This window comes from Rhinatrema bivittatum, chromosome 3 (genome assembly GCF_901001135.1).
Source record: "Rhinatrema bivittatum chromosome 3, aRhiBiv1.1, whole genome shotgun sequence".
Classification (NCBI taxonomy): Eukaryota; Metazoa; Chordata; class Amphibia; order Gymnophiona; family Rhinatrematidae; genus Rhinatrema; species Rhinatrema bivittatum.
In genome coordinates this window covers 300,833,660-300,852,783 of record NC_042617.1, presented here as the reverse complement: position 1 = coordinate 300,852,783, position 19,124 = coordinate 300,833,660, and the positions used below count along the sequence as shown (strand labels likewise).

Genomic DNA, 19,124 nt, shown 5'->3' with positions numbered 1-19,124 from the left:
GACACCACCTTGGGCAAGAAGGCTGGAACGGTACGAAGCTCTAATGCTCCTGGAGTCATCATTCCTGACACAAGGCCTGTAAGTTCAGAGATGCTAAGTGCCGAGCACATAGTCACTAGGAACACCGTTTTTCAAGGTTAATAAACAAAAGGAGGTCCTTGCCAAAAACTCCAATACTAGAATAAGATTCCACAGGGGTGGCCAGAGCTGCTTCACCCCTTTCATAAAACTGGTCATGTCCGGATGAGCTGACAGCAGGGTTCTGTGCACCTCGCCCCTGAAACAGGAGAGAGGTGTTACTTGGACCTTCAAGGACTTAAGGGTCAAACCTTTATTCAAGCCATCCTGCAAAAAATCCAGAATTAGTGGGATTTTGACCATCCGAAGGGAAAACACCGCATTCCTCGCACCTGGCCTCAAATTCTCTCCAGACCCACACATATGCTAGGGACGTAGAGAACTTCCAAGCCTGGAGTAAGGTGGCAATTGCTGCCGCCGAATATCTTTGCTTCATCAGGTGAGCCCTCTCAAGGGCCAGAAAGAAGCCAGAATTGAGTCGGATCCTCGTGAAGGACTGGTCCCCTGCTGTAGCAGGTCTCTGTGCGGTGGGAGGCACAGGAGGGTTTCCACCAGGAGTGTCCGCATACCATGGATGTCTGAGTCAATCTGGAGCTCCTAATAGAACTAATCCCCTATGGTGCTCGATTATGCGAATGACCCTGCCCAGCAGGGCCCATGGAGAGAAGGCGTACAGCAACTCCTCTTCCGGCCAGATCTGAACGAGAGCGTTGATCCCCAAGGACCACTGATCTTTTCTGTGACTGAAGAATCGATGAGCCTTCGCGTTGTGAGATGCAGCCAGCAGGTCAAAAATCAGAAGATCCCAGCGATCTATTACCAGCTGAAAGACTTTGGCTGACAACACCCCACTCTCCTGGATCCGGACTCTCCTTGCTTAGAAAGTCTGCTCTGACGTTGTCTTTTCTTGCGATGTGCGAGGCTGAGATCATCTGCAGATGATCTCCTGTGACACTTGCTGGCTTTTGATTCCACCCTGGCAGTTGATGTAGGCTACCGTTGTTGCAATGTCAGACATTACGCGGACTGCTTGACCTTGGAGTATGTGGCTGAATTGAAGACATGCCAATCTGACTGCCCGGGCTTCCAGGCGGTTTATGTTTCAGAGAGCCTCTTCCTTGGTCCAACATCCCTGGGCCGTCAGGAACTGACAGTGAGCTCTGCAGCCTCAGAGGCTCACGTCTGTCATGAGGACCAGCCGGTTCGGAGAGGACGGGGTACACCCCTGCCCAGATGAGCTTCCTGCAGCCACCACTGGAGCAGAGCGCGTAATTCCATTGGTAAGTGGAGGTGAATCAAATAGTCTTGAGACTGCAAGTTCCAATGTGATAGCAGGGAGCACTGAAGTGGTCGCATGTGTTCCATCACACACAGCACTACTTCCAGGGTTGCGGCCAAACCAAAAACTTAAAGATAGCTCTACACCATTGGGCGTATCGTGCTCATCAACCGATGCACTTGGAAAATAAATGTCCTTATCTGCGCAGTCGGAAGAAAGACCTTGCCCTGCTTGGTGTCAAACTGGATTCCCAGATATCCCAAGGACTGGGAAGGTTTGAGACTGATTTTGTCCAGGTTTACAACCCAGCCAAGTTCTTGAAGCAAGGAGGTCGCCGAAGACTCTCTTCCACGGACTCTGCCCGGATCAACCAGTCATCCAAGTACGGGTGCACTAGTATTCTCTCTTTTCTCAATTCTGCCGCTATGACCACCAGAATCTTGGAAAATGTTCTGGGGGGCGCTTTCCAGGCCAAAGAGCAGTGCCCGAAATGGATAATGGCGACCCAGTACTGCAAAGCGTAGGAAACAATGTTCTTGACAGATTGGAATGTGTAGGTAGGCCTCGGATAGGCCTAGGGAGGCTAAGAACTCTCCCGATTGTACAGACATCACCACGGAGCGTAGGGTTTCCATGCAAAAACGAATCACTCGCAGATGTCTGTTGACGCTCTTGAGGTCCAGGATGGGGCGAAAGGAACCTTTCTTCTTTGGTACGATGAAATAGATGGAATAATGCCCTGTACTTTTCTGGGACCCAGGTACTGGGATTATAGTCCTCATCCTGAGGAGCCTTAGCAGGGTAGTCTCCACTGCCTGCTTCTTGTGCTGGAGTGGCAAGGAGATATCTTGAACATTTGTACCCATTTGTCCAAAACGATCTCAACCCACCGTTGGTAGAAGAGGAACAGTTGACCCCCTAGCTCCTCGTTCCAAGGGTGGGTTGGCAAATTTTCATTGGGGGGTCGGGGACAAACCTGAACCAGAGACTGCCCTTCTCTTGGGCTGTCTGCTCCAAAAGGACAGATCTCACAAAGGACCAAGACCTCTGAAATGTGTTTCTGTAGGTGCGAAAGAGATGGAAGGCCTTGGATCGACCCCTCATAGGCGAGGGGCACTTTAACTGCTTTCTCTTATCTTCTGGTAACTAGGGAACAGGAAATTCGCCCCATTTACTGGCTAGTTCTTCCAATTTGCTTCTGAAGAGAAGTGATCCTTTAAAGGGCATCTTTGTGAGATCTTCCTTGGAGATTGTGTCTGCTGACCAATTCCGCAACCAAAGTTGTCTTCCTTCCGACACAGAGGTACGGACTAGGTCAGAGTCCTTGTCAGGTAAAAAGGCGGCTGGTTCCACCTCCCAAGAGAGGAGAAGAACCACCTAAGTTTTGCCATACTGGATCAGACCAAGGGTCGCTCAAGCCTAGTATCCTGTTTCCAATGGTGGTCAATCCAAGTTACAAGTACCTATAATTAGATAAATCATAATTAATGTAATTACATTAATGTAATTAATGTAATAGCAGTTTAGGGATTTTTCCTCTAGGAACTTATCCAAACCTTTTTTAAACCCAGCTACACTGCTATAACCACATCCTCTGGCAATGAATTCCAGAGCTTAACTGTGCACTGACTGAAAAAGAATTTTCTTGATTTGTTTTAAATGAGCTACTTGCTAACTTCATGGAGAGCACCCTGGTCCTTCTATTATCTGGAGTAAATAACAGATTTACATTAACTTGCTCAAGTCCTTTCATGATTTTGTAGGCTATCATATCGTCCCTCAGTCTCTTCTCCAAACTGAACATCCCTAACTTCTTTAGCTTTTCCTCATAGGGCCGTTGTTCCATGCCCCTTATTGGTTGCCCTTCTCTGCACTCTCTCCAGTGCAGCTATATCCTTTTTGAGATGCGGTGTCCAAAACTGCACACAGTATTCAAGGTGGAGGCTCACCATGGAGCGATACAGAAGCATTATGACATCCTCCATTTCATTTGCCATTCCCTTCCTAATAACTTCTAACATTCTGTTTGCTTTTTTGAATGCCATAGCACACTGGGCCAACAATTTGAATGTATTATCCACTATGACGCCGAGATCTCTTTCCTGGGTGGTAACAATCCTAAGATAGAACATAACAGTGTATAACTACAGCAAGGGCTATTTTCCACATTAAATTTAATCTGCCATTTGGAAGCCCAATCTTCCAGTCTCAAAATTCATTACAATCCGCTTGAGATTTAACTACTCTGCATAATTTAGTGTCATCCACAAATTTGATCACCTCACTCGTCATATCCCTCTCCAGATCATTTATAAATACATTAAAAAGCACTGGTCCAAGTACAGATCCCTGAAGCACTCCACTGTTTACCTTTTTCCAGTGTGAAAACTGAACATTTAATCCTACTCTCTGTTCCCTGTCTTTAAACCAACTTGCAATCCTCAAAAGGACATTGCCTCCTATCCCATGACTTGAGTTTTCTTAGAAGCCTCTCATGCAGGACTTTGTCGAATGCCTTCTGAAAATCCAAATACACCACCATCTACTGGTTCAACTTTGTCCACGTTTTTTCACCCCTTTCAAAAAAATGTAGGAGATTTGTGAGGCAAGACTTCCCTTGGGTAAACCCATTTTGGCTGCATCCCATCAAACCATATCTAAATGTTTTGGAATTTTATTCTTTATAACAGTTTCCACAAATGAGCTACCAGGGCACAACAAGAAGCAATCTGTAAGGTCATTGCTATTGCGTCAAAGGCCTGTTTAAGGATGGACTCCATCATGCGCAGCCTTTAAAGTTGCTCCTCCCTCTACTGGGATAGTTGTTCATTTAGAGACAGCACAGACCAGCACATCCACTTTAGGGAAACGCAAACGTTCATTCGCTGCCAGATCTAGTGGGTATAGAGCTGCTAATGCTCGCCCACCTTTAAAACTTGATTCTGGGTTGTCCCATTCCATGTCAATCAACTCCTGGATGGCTTCCAGTACTGGAAAGTAGCAAGAGGCTTTCCATAGAGAAATCAGAATGGGATTCTTCTTTGATTCTGTCAGAGTCCGCCCCAGGAATTCCAGCATTTTCAGGGTCTGGGAAACCAGGGCCGGCACTTCTCTCTATGGAAAATCCGTAACATGGTCCGATATGGTTCTAAGCTGGGGAAATTTCCCCATCTTCCAAGGAATCCGTATCTTCCTTTTCATCCGTGCCGTCCGGGTCCCTGCCAGGATACCCTTGGTAAGGTGGGGCAAGGCTCAAGGTCTGCCGATAGGACTGGGAGAGGGAAACCTTACCGGCTGAGATTCTGTCTAGACAGGGGCAAGTGAAATAGACTGCACCTGTTCGAAGGCTTGAAGGCCCTGGAAAAATTCCACCCAAGAGAAGGAAGCTGGGTCCATGCCTAGCCCAGGAAGTACAGAGTTAGGCGCCGCTGAATTTATCTCCCCTATGGACGACCCAGTCACAGGGGTACTCCGATCCGGAGCACTTCCAGTTAAGGCTGTGGCTAACCTATCCTCTGAATGGGAGGAGCCGGGCTTAGCAAAGTCTGGGGAGGCCAACTCTCCCTGGGCTTCCTCACAGTGCTGACATAAGTTGGAATCCAGGTCAGACTGTGAAGGCCTAATATGACGAGCATCGCAGAGAGAAAGGCACTTGTTTCTTGGCTGTTGGAGCTATTGGCGGCAGTAACTGTGCGTTGTCAGCTCGCACTTAAAATTTTGTGCGCACAGATTTCAGGCACCTAGGCAGGTTGCGGTGAGGCACACACACAGCCCTCGTGCCCGGTTTTACCTGTATTCTACGCTTAGTAGGTTGTGCGCGTATGTACGCCGCATCGTATGTGCACTGCGCGTATCGACGTTCCTTACAAGGCAATACAGCGCGCACAAAGATGCACACAAGATGGCGCTGCTGTGGCCTAGCACTGTGTCAACCAAGCCTAAAGCAGGGACTAGCCCACCGGGGGGGGGGCACCCAACCCGCTTCCCCTTACTGACATCGTTCCCGATCCCGTTGGGGTAAGGCAAGCCAAGAAAGGAGACCAGAGGAAGTCTTATCGAAATACCTCCAAATGTCTCTGAATCGCAAGGTACGTTGCTATTTTTATTCCCCCCTTTCCTGGGCTCAGTACAGAGACTGTCTCTGGCTGCAGGGGGGAGAGGGCTTTGGCCATCACCACCACTCTCAAGCTTCCTGCACCCGCTGCCATTCAGCTACTTAAACAGCAAAGTCCACGCTGGGAACCAGTTACTGGACCAAGGCACACCTCTGAGGGATCTCAGAAATCGCCTCAGGAATTCTCAACTGGGGGAGGGATCTTTAGGTATCACCACAGGAGAGTGGGGCTCAATTTTTCTTGTTTAAATGTAGAATTTCTCCTTCCAGCAGCTGGCTATTCCTAGGAGCCTGGACTATTTCCTCACTCTGCAGGAGCATTTCAATTTTGAATTTCCTGCGGTCCCTGGCTAGAAGGGAGGAGCCGGAGGACACCTATAAAATCGGCATCCTTGCGGCGCGATGCTGCAGCTGGCTATTCCTACGAGCCTGGGAGACTGGACGATTTCCTCACTCTGCAGGAGCATTTCAATTTTGAATTTCCTGCGGTCCCTGGCTAGAAGGGAGGAACCGGAGGGCACCTACAAAATCGGCATCCTTGCGGTGCAACGCTGCCGCCGGCGCGACACCTAAGCCACGCGCGCCCAAGGAGGGCGCGCTGCTTTGCCCGGCTTAGCCTGGAGTTGCCCAGAAATGACCGGAACAGATTGGGTAACCAGCTGCCAGGAGCCCATTGGTGAACAACAATTGACAATTTTACACTGTTTGATTGCAGACACAACTCTTCTGTGAGTAATATTTAATAACTATAACTTTGTTTATTGCTTGTCAAGTTATATATTTCCTCTTTATGGATGCCTCATACAAAGAGGAAAGCTAAAGTTAAGGCTTTTTCCTCTACACCAAAAGTGGATTCGCAATCATGGATAGAGGATTGTTTTGTATTAATACCATCTTTAGCACCAGTTGGGGTCGCGGAAGAAGTCTGCCAGGAGCAGATGCAGAGCCTCCAGACAAACGGAATATCATTAAGCCCTGGTGCTCCAGTTACACCTGAGCCTCCATCCAGTATGGGAGAGAATGTGACCCCTAATGAGAAGTCTTTGATAAAAACTGCGTACATCCCATTTGGTAACTAAAGGGGAGCAGGAAGTTTACTCTGTTCCCCGGTGAACCCTGGAATACAGGGCTCCAGGAACCAAAAATGGATGTCCCCCACACCTAAGGATGAAATCAGGAAGGCTCCAATGGAGGAAGGAAATGTGGAGTGTCAAGTGGGAACTATAAGTGAATTTTCAAATATTAGACCTCAAAAGTTTACTTTAGAAGAGATTGTGATAATGATATTGTCTATGCAAACATCTATAAACAAACTAACATCTGAGGTTCATAATGTTTTGAATAAGAATGTGAAAATGCAAAGTAAAATAGAAGAACTAGATAAAATGACAAATGTATTAGAAGGGAAAATTGTTGAGTTGGAAAAAGTTCAAGCTAATTTACTAAGGTAAGAAAAAATGCAAGTAGATAAATTGGAAACATTGGAAAATCAAATTAGGAATCTTAACATTAGAATATTAAATTTTCCAAAGACAAAATTGGTTTCTCCAACTGATTTAAGAGTTACCTAATTAATATATTAAAATTTTCAGAGAATGCATTATCTGCTATTTCAAAAATTTATTATGTTACCCAATCACAGCAAACAGAAAGGCAAGGTCAAGGAATTCAGCATGATGTTGATGCAAATCTGAATCTTACTGAATTTCTGGAGAGATCATTTGAAATGACCATAGAAAATAGAGCCACCTTAATAGTGCAGTTTGCTTTCCTAACAGAAAGAGAGACTCTGTACTTAGAATGTTCTTTAGATATAAAAACTTAAATTTTTATGGTCAATATTTCAGGATATTTCCTGATATAGCCCAATGCACACAACTGAGGAGAAAGAAATTTATGTCTATGAGACAAGAAGCAATAGACAGAGGAGCAAAATTTCTTTTAAGATTCTCCTGTCGTCTGATTATACATCAGGAATCCAAATATTTGTTTAATCTACTGGAACAGCTTAGATCCTATCTAGACTCCTAGAAACTCCATTGTAACTGGTAAAATGTATAATGATGGTGTCACAGTGCATTATAAAAAAAAAAGTTGATTGATGGTAATTTCTTCTTTTTGAACTTCTTCATTTGAATGTTATCCTATTTTTGGACTCTTTTTCCTATGATTCACATGGTTAATAGAAATGCAGAACAATAGTATGTATTTTAAAAATTATTCTGTATTGATGATTTTTTTTTTTTTTTAATCGATTCTGTAAGATTTGACTTACCTTGTTAAGAAGTTAAAAGTAATAATAAAAAAAAAAAATTCTCCTTCGAAAAACTACAGCAATCCTGATAGGGAGAGGTACATCCACCATCTGCTGGAGAAATACTGAAGGGCTGAGGTCACTGCAGGAGTATATCCAGGGTGACGTCAGCTTTGAAATATGACTCAGTCTCCATCTGCTGGCAGGGGAGCATAACCCATTGGTCCTGAGTCTATCTGGCGACACGATAGGAAATTGCTTTAGGTGAGGGGTCCAGGTCAAATAGGGGGAGTTCAAGATCAATAACCAGACAGGTCTAGATGACCTTGAGGTTAACTGGCAAACTGTGGATTAACTGGAAAAACTATGAATGTTCTTCATATGAGCATGTTTTAAAATCTGCTTACCTACACGCATTAAAGCTGATGAAGTCCTATGGAAGACAAGCGAAGTACGTTTGCTCGAGTAACCGCTTAAAATTAGGAGCATACTTATGAGCAGTAAGCGTATTTTAAAATCATACGTGTGCAAGTGTGTGGAAGATTTAAAATTCCAGTGTATGTCCACTCGCGCACCCATACATGCTTGTATGGGTGCACATGCACTCGTTTTAAAATCAGCCTGAGTAGTAAAAATGTCTTTTTTTCCGGGGGGGGGGGGGGGGGGGGGGGGGTTAATAGCACTAAAAAAATAACTGAGGAGACACACAAGGCTACGCCTGAACAGGAATTCCACCAGATGATGTCTTCCCCATGTAATGGGTAATTCATCCCTGCTAACTGATGGAAAATGGATAAATAAAAATGGTTATTTAGCCTTTCCAATAGTACTAGGAGACATTGCATGAAATTACTAAGTAGAACTTATTTAAAACAGAGAAAGTATTTTTTCACTCGTGCACAATAAAACTAATTTATTTCCAGAGAGTTTTATAAAAATGGTCTAGTCAATTTCCTAGAAGAAATGTTCATAACCATTAGTCTTGTAGATTTGGAAAAGTGGCTGCTTATCCCTGGATGTGAGCAAGAAGGACTGGATTTATTCTTTGGGATCTGTTGGAAACAGGGCTTGATGGACCCTTGGTCTGACCCAGCATTGCAATTTCTTATGTTCTTATGAGTACTTGACCTGGATTGGCCACTATCAGAGACAGGATATTGGATTTAACGGATCTCTGATCTGACCTAAAATGGCATTTATGTTCTTACTTTCCTTACTCCCTTAGATGCTAAAATGCTTTAACAAAATAGAGTTATCTATTGTATCAAAAGCAACAAATCTAAAAGCACCAATAGTAATACTTAGATAGAAGCAACACATGATAGAAAACATTTGGCAAAGCAGTCAGGAAATCACTATAAGGCACAAAGAACAAGTATTTAGAAGTATTGAACTTAGTTCTTATCCTGAATTATCTACTTAGAACAAATAGGATTATAACCTAAATAATCTCCCAAGTAACACTTTTGGTTCTACTCACTTTCAGCCCCCGGAAAAACTTCTCAATGGACTCCTCAGTCACATCATAAGGTAAGTTACCCAGGAAGGCAGTGAAAGGCGGCGATTTTGGAAGGCGACTTCGGTCAATATTAGGTTCCCGGGCAGCCCGAGGTGCAGTGGGCAGGATGGAACGATCTATCGGAGGGGCCCGGTACATATCATCATCATTACTATGCCAAGTGGTGGAAACTAGAAGAGAAAAATAAACCAAATGCTTAGTAAGAAAGTACTGGTCTTTTTACAATCTGCTATCTTTCAACAGACCAATATAATTATCCAAAAAGGATGCTGAAGAGGAACTGTCCAGACCAGAGATGTCACTGTTTACACAGCTGAAGAATGTGATGCTTGTTCACAGATCTCTAGGGACATGTGCGAGAGATATATTAAAGGATTTAACTAAGAATGGCTTAATTATGTGCAATGCACACTTTGAAATATTTTATACACAGAATATCTGGTTCCTTTAAATTCACATTTTTTCATCCCTTATCAATTCTCCCTGGTATTTAACTTCACCATCAGGATCACAGTACTGGTAAAGACTTTGTCCAATAGAGAAATTACTTACCTGATCATTTCATTTTCCTTAGTGTAGACAGATGGACTCAGGACCAATGGGTACAGTGTACTCCTGATAGCAGTTGGAGACTGATCAGATTTCAATCTGACTTCAGCCCCTAGTACATATACCCCTGCAGGAAGTGCAGCTCTTCAGTATTCTCCTCGAAAAGCATTGTGGATATATATGTGACTGACTAATTCGATTAACTTGAATAACTTCATAACTTGGTTAAACTTTATAACTTGATTAACTTGATCTGGTTGAATTGGCTATAGCTGGAGACCGCCTGTGCCCTCAACCGGAAGGCGTAGACACCTGCTCGCTCATTCACTCTCTCTCTCCCCCACCCCGGGAACTCGCGGCAGCAGCAGCAGCCTCCTCCCAACGCTAACCTCTTCATTTTCAGCCCTCGCGGAGGCGGAGTCCCATCGGCCGCGGTTGAACCTCTTCATTTTCCTCCGAGCCACGCTGCAGTCTTCTTTTCTTCGGGCCGATGCCGAGCGCACTAGCGTGGCCTCTTCTTGCCGCGCAGGCACCCGATACTCTCCACTTCCTCTTCCGGGCCGCGGGGGGGGGGGGCGCCTGTGTGTGTGTGTGTGTGTGAAAGAGAGTGAGAGATTGCATGTATGTGAATGATTAAGAGCCTGTACATGTGAAAGAGAGTATGTCTGTGATTGAGAGCCTGCCTGTGAGAGAGAGAGAGAGCATGAATGTAAGTTTACCATTGGGAACCTGTATGTGTAAGTTTGTGATTGAAAACCTGTTTGTGTGAAAGAGTATGTGTGTATGATTGAGATCCTTTGTGTGTGAGAGAAATCATGTGTATATATGATTAAGAGCCTGTGTTTATAAGTAAGAGAGAGATCATGTGTGTCTGTGTGTGATTGAGAGCTGGTTTAGGTGATGGAGCATGTGAGTATGTGATTGAGAGCCTGTGTTTAAATGAGAGAGAGAGACCATGTGTGTCTGTGTGTGATTGAGAGCTGGTTTAGGTGATGGAGCATGTGAGTATGTGATTGAGAGCCTGTGTGTAAATGAGAGAAAGAGAGGACATGTTTGTAAGCATGTGAATGAGAGTGTGTGTGAGAGAAAAAGACAGCATGTATTTATGTGATTGAAAGCCTGTGTATGTGTGTAAGTGTGAAAAGATAGACAGCATGTGTGTAAATGTGTAATTAAGAGCCTATATAAGTGAGTGAGAAAAAACATGTGTATATGTGAGTACTGAGAGCATGTGTATATAGGTGTGTCATTGAGAGCCAGTGTGAGAGAGAGCGCTGGTATGTGACTGAGAGGAGAAAGTTCCAAGCAAACCACCCCACCTCCTGCTAATTCAGAACAATCTCAGGACACCTGGATATCAAACGTTCCCAGGTATGCAGAGCAAAAAAATTTTTGTATCCTTATTATTTTTCATTACTGGGTCTTTATGTCTGCTATTTTGAAATATTTTGTTGGTGTCTGGAAATGTTTTATATGAGTTTTTAATTATTGGATATTCCACTCATTAGCTGTTTCGAAATATGTTCTTTTTGTTAGTACAGTTTTACTGCTGATGATTTTATATTTCTTGATTTGTTTTATAAGGATGGGTGATGTTTCTTTTTTCCTTTGTTACACTGCATACAGAGACTCTGGCTTGTTGCAGTTTCCAATTCATTTTTTTCTGTATGCTTCTTGTTATGCGTTTTGGTCTCTTTATTCTATGTTAGGTGAGGGACAGCACGTGATTCAGGTGAGGTTTTCTGCTGGCGTGTAGTTTCTGTGTAGGACTCTATAGCAGCCTGACTTGGTCCGTTTTCCTAATAGGAGATGTATTGGTGTCTTAAGGCCTGGTGTAATATTTTCAGAGACTTATTGTACTTTAAAAGTGTGATCTTACATAAAATGCACACATTTACTTATATTTAGTTTTAAACATATTGTATGGCTCTCATGGAATTACATTTTAAAATATGTGGCGTTTATGGCTCTCAGCCAAAAAGGTTCCTGACCCCTGCTGTAAAGAATACAGATCACACCGGTTTACATTGAAACAGAACCTTCGCTGGGAGGTGATACATTAAACATTAGCGCATTAGAACATTCAAACGTTTGGAAAAAAACAAAGAACAATTACAAACCGAAAGCAGCTTCAACGCAGTGTTAATAAAAAATACATTATAACAAAATACATTATAACAAAACAGGATGGTTAAGTTACTTGGAATAGGGGAAAAGGAGGGAAAGGATGGCAAGGGGGTGGGAGGGAGGGAGGGGGCAAGAAGGGGTGAGGGGCAGAGCCTACGGAAGAAAACTATAGGAGGGAGAAACCCAGATGAGTCCTGGGAGGGCTGTGTAGAGAAAACGGTGTGCCCATTAAACGCTGGCCTTAGACCTTAGTCCATGTTCTAAGAACGGTGTCAGAGAGAACTTGGGTTTTCAGGGAAAGCTTGACTGAAAAGCCAAGTTTTTAAATCTTTCTTGAAAGTTTGGAGACAATGTTCTTGACGGAGGTCTGGTGGGAGAGTGTTCCATAGAGTCGGCCCTGCTGTTGATAACGCTCGCTTACTTAGAGAAGATTTAGCAGGGGGGGGCATTCAGAGAGCCTTTGTAAGCTATTCTGACTGGTCTTTCAGAGGTGTGTGGACGGAATTGATTTCTGAGCTTGAGAGGGGCGATGTTATGGATGTCCTTGTGGATCATCATGAGAACTTTGAACGAGCTTAGGTTTCTTGGATGGCGGCACCATTGGCAGCAGTCGTTATGCACTCTCTCTCTCTCCCGCCTGCACTTACAAATGTATGCGTACAAATTTCAAGTGTTTGGGTGGAGCGCAGCGAGGCATATGCACAGCTCTTCCTGTATTGCGTCCTTTAAAAGTTCTGCATGTAGGAATGGACCCTCTGGACATTACTCGCACAACACGTGCACAGAGCCGACGCATTGTGCATACCAACAACACGCAAGATGGCGCTGCCGTGGCCTACCATGCGGTATTGCCAATCAAGTCTACAGTGGGGCCTAGCCCACCAGGGACTGCTCAACCCGCTCGGAAGCCCAATTCCCCTTACCAGTGGGAACATCATTTGTACGGCATGCCGAGCATGGAGACTGAGGGGAGTCCTACTGAAAATCCCTCTAATCATCTCTGAATTGGGAGGTAAAATCTTCCTTTTTTTTTTTTTTTTTTTTTTTTAAACTTTCCTAGGCTCAGCACTTACAGACTGAAATCAGAGACTGTCTCTGGCTGTGGGGAGAGAGGGCTTTAGCCATCACCGCACTCTGCTTCCTGCACCCGCTGCCTAAGCAGCAAAGTCCACACTGGGAATTGGCTACCAGACCAAGGCACACCTCTGAAGGATCTCGGAAATCGCCTCAGGAATTCAACTGGGGAAGGGACCTTTATGTATCACCACAGGAGAGCGGGGCTCAATTTCCTTCAATTTAGAAGTTCTCCTTCAAGAAGTACAGCAATCCCCATAGGGATAGGCACGTCCATCTCCTGGAGACAGAGAATACTTGAGAGCTGAGGTTACTGCAGGGGTATATGTATGGTGACGTCAGCTTTGCAACCTTACTCAGTTTCCATCTGCTGGCAGGGGAGCATAACCCAATGGTCCAGAGTCCATCTGGCTACATGCTAGGAAATTGTCAGCTGAGTGTGCTGTGGCGATTAAAAAAGCAAATAGAGTTAAGAAGGGCATGGCAAATAAGATGATGGATGTAATAATGCCTCTGCATTGCTCCATGGCGAGACTGCATCTTGAATACTGTGTGCAATTCTTGTCATCGCATTTCAAAAAATTATATAGTTGCACTGGAGAAAGTGTAGAGAAGGGCGACCAAAATGATAAGTGGCATGAAACGGCTGCCCTATGAGATAAGGCTAAGGAAGTTAGCGCTCTTCAGTTTGGAGAAGAGACGACTGAGGGGGGGATATGAGAGGTCTACAAAATCATGAAAGGACTTCAAGTTAAGTTAATGTAAATTGGTTATTTACTCTCTTAGATAATAGAAGGACTAGGGGGCACTCCATGAAATTAGCAAGTAGTTCATTTAAAACAAAAATCGAACAAAATTCTTTTTCACTCAGTGCATAATTAAGCTCTGGAATTCATTGCCAGAGGATGTGATTACAACAGTTAGTGTAGCTGGGCTTAAAAAAAAGGTTTGGGTAAGTTCCTAGAGGAAAAATCCATAAACTGCTATTAATTATTAAGCAATAGTAGCGTGAAATTTATTAAATGTTTGGGTTCTTGCCAGGTACTCGTACCTTGGATTGGCCACTGTTGGAAACAGGATACTGGACTTGATGGACCCTTGGTCTGACCCAGTATGGCATTTATGTTCTAACTTGTTTGGATTAAAGGAAAAGAAATTTAGGTCAAGTGACAATGAAGTTGACTTCTTTTCATGTAATAAACCAAAGCTCTTTCACAATCTAGAATATGGAGGTCCTTTTTTCTTTGAGCATGAGGCTTGGGAAAATATGGGAAGCACAATCGATTGATGGATATAGAAAGCCGAAAATACTTTAGACAAAAACTTTGGGCGTGTTCAGAGAAAACAAATTTGCTTACCTGTAGAGCTCGCTGCAGATAGCAGAATGAATTAGCCATAATACATGGGTGACGACATTTGCTAACACAGACATGGATCCAGCTCTCAGTAAAGACTTTACTGAGCATGTGAGGAGTTACTATGTGTGCATGCTGAATCATAGTAACTCAGTCTCTTCCAGAACTTAATTTTTAGTAAGGTAGTCAACTCTTCAGGAAGGTGGCCAGGTATTAATTATGGCTAATTCATCCTGCTGTCTACAGAGAATCCTATTTATAAGCAAGCAAACTTGTTTTCTCTATCAACAAGCAGGTACGAATTAGCCATAAGGAATTCCAAACTGAGGGTTGCACGGTAAGGCAAATACTTACAACCTGGACTACTATGTGAACAAACTGCATGGAATTGCTTGTCTAGTTACAGTCTCTTTGGGACATGCTATGGAGACAGTAATTGGATGTGAATGTGCGAACAAATAACCAAGTAATAGCTTTGCATGTCTTCAATAGAAGTGGCCTTGAGATGATCCACTTAAATCACCATGGTTCTCACTTGATGAGCTTTGACAATCTAAGCTGTAAAACAGCCAGTACATAACAGTGTGCTATACAGTTCACTAACCAATTAGAGTTTTTGGCATTTGCTTTTCCTAATCTATTGGGATGCAGGAAACCACTTGACAATGAGGATGAGTTCTCTAGGTAATATGCCAGGGTTTTCTTGCAGTCCAAGGAGTGAAAAGCCTGTTCTCCTTTGTGCACATGCTGACTTAGAATGAAATGTTGGTTAGTGTGAAAAGTGGATACTACCTTCACAAGAACTTAAGGCGAGTATGAAGAACAACCCTGATAAAGTGCAGGTATGCTGAAATAGAACCAGAGCCTGTTTGTCACTAACTCTTTTGTGCCAAACTGACAGCAACAAGAAACACTTTCCAGGTGAGATACTTCAAGTCCACGACTTATGATGCTCGAAAGGAAGTTCCACCAGCTCAGCTAGGATCATGCTGAGGTCTCAAAACACTGAAGATTTACTGACTAGAGGCTTAGAATGCCAGAGAACTTTCATGAACTTCAAAAAGAGTTGCTTACATGTAACAGGTGTTCTCCTAGGACAGCAGGATGCTAGGCGTCACACATGGGCGACATCTGATGGAGCCCAGCACGGAAAACTGAGTATGCCCAGCATGCCACTATCACGCGCATTCATGCCCTCTTCAGTCTCGTAACATAGAATTACGAAAAAATAAAACATATGAGAAACCCAACTCCACAGGGTGGCGGGTGGGTTTTGTGAGGACTAACCTCCTACTGTCCTAGAAGAACACCTCTTACAGGTAACTCTCTTCTAGAACAAGCAGGATGGTAGTCCTCACACATTTTATTTTATTTAACAGCTTTTCTATACCACCCTTAAGTAGCACCATCACATGGGTGAATCCCTAACTTCAGGCTGTTCCCGAACAAGCAAGACCAACAGGCACCCAATCAGGTGCCAATGGGCACAACAGAGGTGCTGTTGGTAACAGCGGGAAACAGCCTGAACCTGAAAAAAGGGCCCTAAGCAGGAAGAGTTGGGTTTTACAACTGGAAGATATTCCTCAGGACAGACTTGCCAAAGCTGCTATCGTGTCAGCCATCCCTGTCCAAACAGTAGTGAGCAGCAAACATGTGAAGGGAGCTCCACGTCGCAGTCTTGCAGATCTCAAACGGGCCACCAAAGTTGCCATGGCTCTGACAGAATGCAGAAATCACTTACCTGATAATTTAATTTTCCTTAGTGTAGACAGATGGACTCAGGACAAGTGGGTTTATGCTCCCCTGCCAGCAGATGGAAGTGGAGCATGTATAACCTTGCAGTGACCACAGCCTGCCAATATTCTCTTGAAAAGCAACTGCGGACAGACTAGCAAAAAACTTGATTAAAAGCAGATAACCAGAACTGTTCTCAATCAACCATAAACACTGAACTCATAGAAGATTCTAGGTACCCCAAGCTAGGGACTAGATGAACACTTACCAGTAATCCCTTGGGACCCAGAGCCCCACAGGAGGGCTATTGACACACATGCAGCAGCCAAGGGTGGAAAGCTGAGTCCATCTGTCTACACTAAGGAAAATGAAATTATTAGGTAAGTAATTTCTCCATTTCCTAGCCTGTAGACAGATGGACTCAGGACCAGAGGGATATAACAAAGCTACTCCCAAACAGGGTGGGAGGCTGCCCGCGGTCCAGTCAACACCACACGTGCAAAGGCTGCATCCTCCTGGGCCTGCATTTCCAGACAAAATCTGGAAAAAGTGTGTAAGGAGGATCACGTCGCAGCACGGCAGATATAGACGGGAGACAACAGACTAATCTCCGCCTATGACACTGCCTGAGCCCCAGTGGAATGAGCCCTAACCTGGAGTAGATAACAGCTTTCCAGCATCCACACAGAGAGCTGTAACCACCTCCTAAATCCAATGAGCTATGGTAGCCCGCGAAGCCGGCACACCCTGCTTACTCCTGCCATGGGGAACAAACAGGTGATCTGTTTTTTGAAAAAGTCTCAAAAACCTCCACATACAGCACAAGATGCTTAACGCCCAAGAAGCGCAAAAAGTGGAACTCCTCCGCATCTCTGACCTTAATCAGGTATGTTAAGGAGATGAACTGATTCAAATGAACGTCTGAGACTACCTTGGGCAAGAAGGATGGAACACTACACAGCTGTAACACCCCTGGAGTCACCCAAACGAATGGCTCCTGGCAAGACCAGGCCTGCAGCTCAGAAGTCTGATGCGCAGAACATACAGCCACCTGGAACACAGTCTTCAAAGTCAACAACCGTAAGGAAAAGCTACACAGTGGTCAGAACGTAGGGCATGCCAAAATCCCCAAACCAAGGGAGGGTGTCTGGAATGATCCATGGTATTACAGGAACGAAAATTAGCAGGTAAGGAATATTTTTCTTTTCCCTGTATATACCAGGATCATTCCAGACGATGGGATGTACCAAAGCTTTCCCATCACAGGTGGGCCACAGACAGCCCTGCTCGTATTACCTTGTCTCCAAGCTGACCGCCCAATGGAGCACCGACGTCCAGGCGATAATGTCTCGCAAAAGTATAGATAGACTTCCAGGTGGCCGCCCTACAAATCTCCAGAGTGGAGTCTACGCAGGTCTCCAGACTCAGAAGAGGCAAAAGATGGTAATTCCACCGATTGGTTGAGGTGGAATGCCGAAACCACTAGGGAGAAAAGAAGGAACCGTCCTCAGCGAAACCCCTTCAGGCGTGAAACGAAGGTATGGTTCACGACAGGATAGGGCCTGCAGCTCGGAAATACGTCTTGCTGAACTGATTGCCACGAGAAAAATGGTCTTGAGAGTGACATCCTTGATGGTAGCTGAGCTTAGAGGTTCGAACGGTGAACCACAGAGGACTCTGAGCACCAGATTCAGATTCCACGACGGACAAGGTGGGCGAATCGGAGGCTTCAAGTGTTTCACTCCTTTAAGGAAACTGGAGCCGTCCGGATGCGAGGACAGAAACTCCTTATTTCCACTGCGAAGAAAAGCCCCCAAGGCCGCCACCTGAACCCGAAGAGAATTGTAAGCAAGACCCAAATCCAAACCTGCCTCCAAGAAGGAAAGGACTTGTGGCACTGAGGCCTGCATGGGAAGAATGTCATTCGCTCCACACCAATCCTCAGACCTCCCAGACTCGAACATAGGTAACAGAGGTGGACATCTCACGTGCTTTCAGTGGCGTTGAAATAGCCGGCTCTGGATAACCGCGCCTCCTCAACTGACGCCTCTCAAAAGCCAGGCTGCAAGACAGAAGCGATCTGCCTCCTTGAAAAATATTGGTCCCTGGCATAGAAGACGTGGCAGCTGACCGAGACGAAGGGGACCCTCCACCGTCAAATTGCGCAGATCCGCGAACCACGGTCGTCGGGGCTACTCTGGCGCCACAAGGATCACCGGCCCTTGGTGTGCCTCTATCCTGAGGATGACCTTGCCCACGAGAGGCCACGGTGGGAAAACATATAGGAGACAGTGGCGCGTTCAGGGCAGGACCAGCGCATCCATGCCCTCGGCGCCGCGCTCCCGCCTGCGGTAGAAGAAGCAGGCGGCCTTTGCATTTCCGGCGGTTGCCATTAGGTCTACGTGCGGAGTCCCCCATCGCCTGCTGCGAGAGCTCCCACTCTCCGGGATCCAAGTTTTGATGGCTGAGAAAGTCCGCCTGTACATTGTCCACTCCCGCTATATGCGAGGCCGCTAGTCTGAGGTGGAGCTCTGCCCACTCCATCAATTTGTCGGTTTCCAGAGAGACCAACCGACTTCTCGTGCCTCCCTGGCGATTGATGTACGCCACTGTAGTCGCATTGTCCGATAGCACCCTGACTGCTTGATGGCGTACTATGGGGAAGAAACCCTGTAACGCCAGTGGTTGATGGGCCACTTCGACTGTTCCTCCGTCCATCGACCCTGGATTGAGCTGTCCCGACAGACCGCTCCCCAGCCTGTGAGGCTGGCGTCCGTGGTGATAATCACTCAATCCGGGTCCTCAAGCGACACTCCCTGAGCTAGGTGCCGCGGTTCCAGCCACCAATGGAGACTGATGAAGGTTCCTCTCTGAATCGGAAGGATTGCCTGAAAATCTCTCGACACCGGCTGCCACCGGGAGAGTAGGGATCTCTGCAGAGGCCTCAGATGCACAAATGCCCAAGGAACCAGATCGATGGGTCAAGGCCACGGTCCCCAGTACCTGCAGGTACTCCCAGGTAGTGGGCGTCTCGAGCGCAT

At 45.4% G+C, this 19,124-nt stretch overlaps 1 protein-coding gene across 2 annotated transcripts in view; it reads right to left on the bottom strand.

The window, feature by feature from the left end:
- The window catches only part of EIF4B (eukaryotic translation initiation factor 4B), a 214,357-nt gene that overhangs the window by 142,666 nt on the left and 52,567 nt on the right, over positions 1–19,124 (bottom strand). For both annotated transcript variants that reach the window (XM_029595046.1, XM_029595048.1), the window contains exon 3: positions 9,206–9,414. In XM_029595046.1, the coding sequence (XP_029450906.1) occupies positions 9,206–9,414 (209 nt within the window). The remainder of the gene's footprint in view (positions 1–9,205; positions 9,415–19,124) is intronic.